At 35.0% G+C, this 4,747-nt stretch overlaps 1 protein-coding gene across 1 annotated transcript; it reads left to right on the top strand.

The window, feature by feature from the left end:
* Nucleotides 1-365: 365 nt before the first annotated feature.
* LOC129232881 (zinc finger protein 345-like) lies at nucleotides 366-4,446 on the top strand. The gene is made up of 2 exons (XM_054866982.1): nucleotides 366-993; nucleotides 4,256-4,446. Exons 1-2 carry the CDS (start codon nucleotides 366-368, stop codon nucleotides 4,444-4,446), a joined length of 819 nt encoding a protein of 272 aa, XP_054722957.1.
* The last annotated feature ends 301 nt before the right edge of the window (nucleotides 4,447-4,747 follow it).

Below are 4,747 nucleotides of genomic sequence, written 5' to 3'. Positions count from 1 at the left end.
GGTGTTCCTACTGATGTGCAGGAGTTTATGTTGTTCTGGCTTATATTCTTCTGAAAACGCAATCGAGGTTTTTCATTGAAAAATTGTTTTCAAAAAGCTATTTTGTTAAAACTTTTAAGTAGTATTTTGTTTTCCAACAACCGTAGGAAGATATACTTGAACAATACTAAACTTTTGTAGTTTCTTATTGAAGGCAATACTTGGTAAAGTTTTAAAATATACCTTCGTAAAAATTCCGCCTTGCAAATTTTATGCAGTCACACTTTTTCCTTGTTCAGCAATGGCGGGCCAAAATTCATATCGATAAGAAACAGCATTCATGTGAACATTGTTTAAAATTATTTAATTCGGCTTCAGCACGCAAGATGCATAAACGACTACACACTGGTGAAAAACCGTATTCCTGTGAACATTGTTTTAAGGCTTTCACTCAATCCTCAAGTTTAATGAGACATCTAACTGTCCATACTGGTGAAAAGCCTTATTCATGCACTTATTGTCCTATGGCATTCACTCAATCTTCAAGTTTAACGAGACATCTGACTTTCCATACTGGTGAAAAGCCGTATGTGTGCGAATATTGTTTGAAGGCATTCTCTCAATCTGCCAGTTTAATGCAACATCTGCCTGTCCATACTGGTGAAAAGCCCCATTCGTGCGAATATTGTTCTAAGGCATTCGCTAGTTCTTCAAATTTAAAGACACACATGAGGGTCCATACTGGTGAAAAGCCATATTTGTGTACACATTGTTCAAAGGCATTCCACAAGCGTTCAGACTTGACGAGACACATCATGATCCATACTGGTGAAAAGCCATATTTGTGTACACATTGTTCAAAGGCATTCATCAAGCATTCAGACTTGACGAGACACATCATGGTCCATACTGGTGAAAAGCCATATTCGTGCGACTATTGTTCTATGGCATTTGCTCTATCGTCCAGTTTAAAGAAACATATAAGTGTCCATACTGGTGAAAAGGCCCATTCGTGTGAATTTTGTTTGAAGTCATTTTCTACACTTTATCATTTAAAGAGGCATGGGACAACCCATACTGGTGAAAAACCGCACTCGTGTGAAATTTGTTCCAAGTCGTTTTCCCGCGCTTCAAATTTGAAGTCGCATTTGAGAGTGCACACCGGCGAGAAGCCATATTCATGCGAATATTGTTCAAAGGCCTTTTCCAGTCATTATGGGTTGAAAGAACATTTGAAAGCACATACTAGAGAGAAGGCACATGCATGAGAGTCAGGGTTGTAAGAGTTTGTGCCAGTGGTGGTTTTAACCATGTTTATTTTATTGTGCATATGCAAATTTATTATATTATACTTTTCCTGTGGCAACGCGTCTGGGATTGCAGTTTTATACTGCGGTCTCTGGGATGAGCATGAGAAACTGTAAGACTGCGTCGGCATGATGTGTGCAATATAATTGTTCTTCAATAAAACAACTAACAAAACTACAATTGTGTCAGCCTCAACTATTTCTCAAAATAAGTTATACAGTCCGCTAACCAACGACCAACACCATGGATAAAACCGGTTTAAACCGGCTAGGATAAAATCAGTTTTATCCAGTTTTGGTTACTTAGATAATTATCAAATTTTAAATGAAACCAAATAATAAATTATTAAAAGGAAATGCAAAGCAAACCGTAATCAATCATCTTTCATTATTTATCTAAATAGTATGTTTTACAGTTTGTATAAATAACAGCGTGTTTAGAATATAAGGTTAACATGAAAAATGTGCAGTAACATTAAAAAAATAATAGAGTGAAACATTAAGCAATAAATAAATACCTTTGTGCCGAGGAATAACAGGAAATATCCAACGTTGTTTACTGACTTTACGTTTCCATTTCATGTTTTATTTTGTGCTTGTTTAACTTTTTGTTGTTTTCCAACTTCTTTCTGTTTTCCTGAATTATGTTTATTCTTCCTTTCGCTAAATGTGGCAGTTGAGTCGTAGTAAAAAAAAATTTCCGGACATAAATTTATAGCTAATTTATTAATAAGCGGTTTCATTTTGACAGCAACATGTATTTTATGGGTCTTTTTACTGAAATTAGTTGCTTAACGGTTTTCTCTGGGAGGGAATCATGCAATAAATCTTGACTTTGAGTTCCGTTTTGTCTTGTTTTGCTTTTGTTATTGCTTATTTTGATATTTAAACTGGCTGCTGTCCATTTTCATTGCTTTTACTGGGTGTCTTTACATCTAGAAGCTCAGACCTTTGAATTGAGAAAGGGGTTCCTTGAAATCCCAAAACACGTGTATTCTAAAATCTGTGTATTTGTGCTAAACAACGTTGGATATTTCCTGTTATAGAGTGAAACATTGTTAGTTGAATAGATAGATTTTAATTCTCACACACAAATGTACAAAGTATTTGAAAGTATTTCACGTAATTTTGAAGAATAAATGAGAGAAAAAAAAAACCTTTCAGAAACATATATAGGCATATTTTTTTTAAACAAAACTAAAAGTACAGGGGGGAAACACTTTTGAAAATTAAAAAGCAACACTACTGAAAAGTAATTATGTTTATGTTACAGGCCTTTTTGTATTCCTTTTGTCTTTTGTTTTAGTTGTGAGCAATTTCAGTTATTAATTTTGAAGAAAATTGAAATTTGTTCACTACTATTGTTATAATAATGTAAATTACTTTACTAATATTATATTTAATTAACTATAATTACTGTGCTTAATTAAAAAACTTTTAACTAACAGGTTTATTAGTTTCATAACACACATTTCTCACATACATATACAAATTATAAGTGTATTTTCATGTAATTAAGTTTTGGCCAGTTCTATGGGGTTAAATCCAGTTTTGGCCGGTTTTTGCCAGTGGCCTGGATAAAATCAGTTTCGTCCGGCCAAAACTACAACCCTGATGTGAGTACTGTTCAAAGGTATTTTATGATGTTTCAAAGTTAAGGACACATTTAAGGATCCATACCGGTGAAGGTTCATCTAAATAGAATGGGATCATTCCCAAAATTTGAAAGTATTTTTTTTCCAAAAGAGCATGCCTAAAAACATAGGATTCAACAATTTTTTTAATAATTTGACCAATTTTAATTTACAGTCAATTCGCGATAACTTGAATATTACTATAACTCAATGTTTTTAGCAAGTCCGACCCTTTTGTCTTTAATTCCATGCTAATTATTCTCAATCTCTCGAAATTAACTTCCTTTAACTCGATGTTTTTTTCAAAGATGACTCAAAATTGCCCTATGGCATTCACTCAATCTTCAAGTTTAACGAAACATCTGACTTTTAATACTGTTGAAAAGTCGTATGTGTGCAAACGTTTGACGGCATTCGCTCAATCTGCCAGTTTAATGCAACATCTGACTGTCCATACTGGTGAAAAGTCCCATTCGTGCGAATATTGTTCTAAGGCATTCACTCAATCTTCAAATTTAAAGGCACATATGAGAAACCATACTTGTGAAAAGTCATATTCGTGCAATTTTTGCTCTATGGCATTCGCTCACCCTTCAAAATTAATTAAACATATGACTGTCCACACTGCTGAGAAGCCATATTGGTGTGAATATTGCTCTAAGTGATTCACTCGATCTTCAAGTTTAAAGACACACATGAGAATCCATACTGGTGAAAAGCCATATTTGTGCACACATTGTTTAACAGCATTCCCTAAGCATTCAGACTTAACGAGACACATTTTGATCCATACTGGTGAAAAGCCATATATGTGTACACATTGTTCAAAGGCATTCCACAAGCATTCAGACTTAACAAGACACATTGTTATCCATACTGATGAAAAGCCATATTTGTGTACACATTGTTCAAAAGCATTCCCCAAGCATTCAGACTTAACGAGACACATTGTGCTCCATACTGGTGAAAAGCAATATTTGTGTACACATTGTTTAGCAGCATTCCTTAAGCACTCAGACTTAACGAAACACATTGTGATCCATACTGGTGAAAAGCCATAATTGTGTACACATTGTTCAAAGGCATTCCCCAAGCATTCAGACTTAACGAGACACATTGTGGTCCATACTGGTGAAAAGAAATATCTGTGTGCACATTGTTTAACAGCATTCCTTAAGCACTCAGACTTAACGAAACACATTGTGATCCATACTGGTGAAAAGCCATAATTGTGTACACATTGTTCAAGGGCATTCCCCAAGCATTCAGACTTAACGAGACACATTGTGGTCCATACTGGTGAAAAGAAATATCTGTGTGCACATTGTTTAACAGCATTTCCTAAGCATTCAGACTTAACGGGACACATTGTGATCCATACTGGTGAAAAGCCATATTTGTGTACACATTGTTTAATAGCATTCCCTAAGCATTCAGACTTGACGAGACACATTGTGATCCATACTGGTGAAAAGCCATATTTGTGTACACATTGTTCAAAGGATTTCACAAGCATTCAGAATTAATGAGACACATTGTGGTCCATAATGGTGAAAAGCAATATTTGTGTACACATTGTTTAACAGCATTCCCTAAGCATTCAGACTTAACGAGACACATTGTGGTCCATACTGGTGAAAAGCCATATTTGTGTACACATTGTTCAAAAGCATTCCACAAGCATTCAGACTTAACGAGACACTTTGTGGTCCATACTGGTGAAAAGCAATATTTGTGTACACATTGTTTAACAGCATTCCCTAAGCATTCAGACTTAACGAGACACATTGTGATCCATACTGGTGAAAGACCATATTTGTGTACACA

Source organism: Uloborus diversus, unplaced genomic scaffold (genome assembly GCF_026930045.1).
Source record: "Uloborus diversus isolate 005 unplaced genomic scaffold, Udiv.v.3.1 scaffold_14, whole genome shotgun sequence".
NCBI lineage: Eukaryota > Metazoa > Arthropoda > Arachnida > Araneae > Uloboridae > Uloborus > Uloborus diversus.
The sequence above is the reverse complement of the archived record's forward strand: the minus strand, read 5'-3'. Positions and strand labels throughout refer to the sequence as shown.

Coding starts and splice junctions, on each gene's coding strand:
- LOC129232881 (XM_054866982.1), top strand. CDS start 366: ATGCATAAACGACTACACACTGGTGAAAAACCGTATTCCTGTGAACAT. Junction 994..4,255: donor TGGTGAAAAGGCCCATTCGT/GTGAATTTTGTT, acceptor ATTGTTTAACAG/CATTTCCTAAGCATTCAGAC.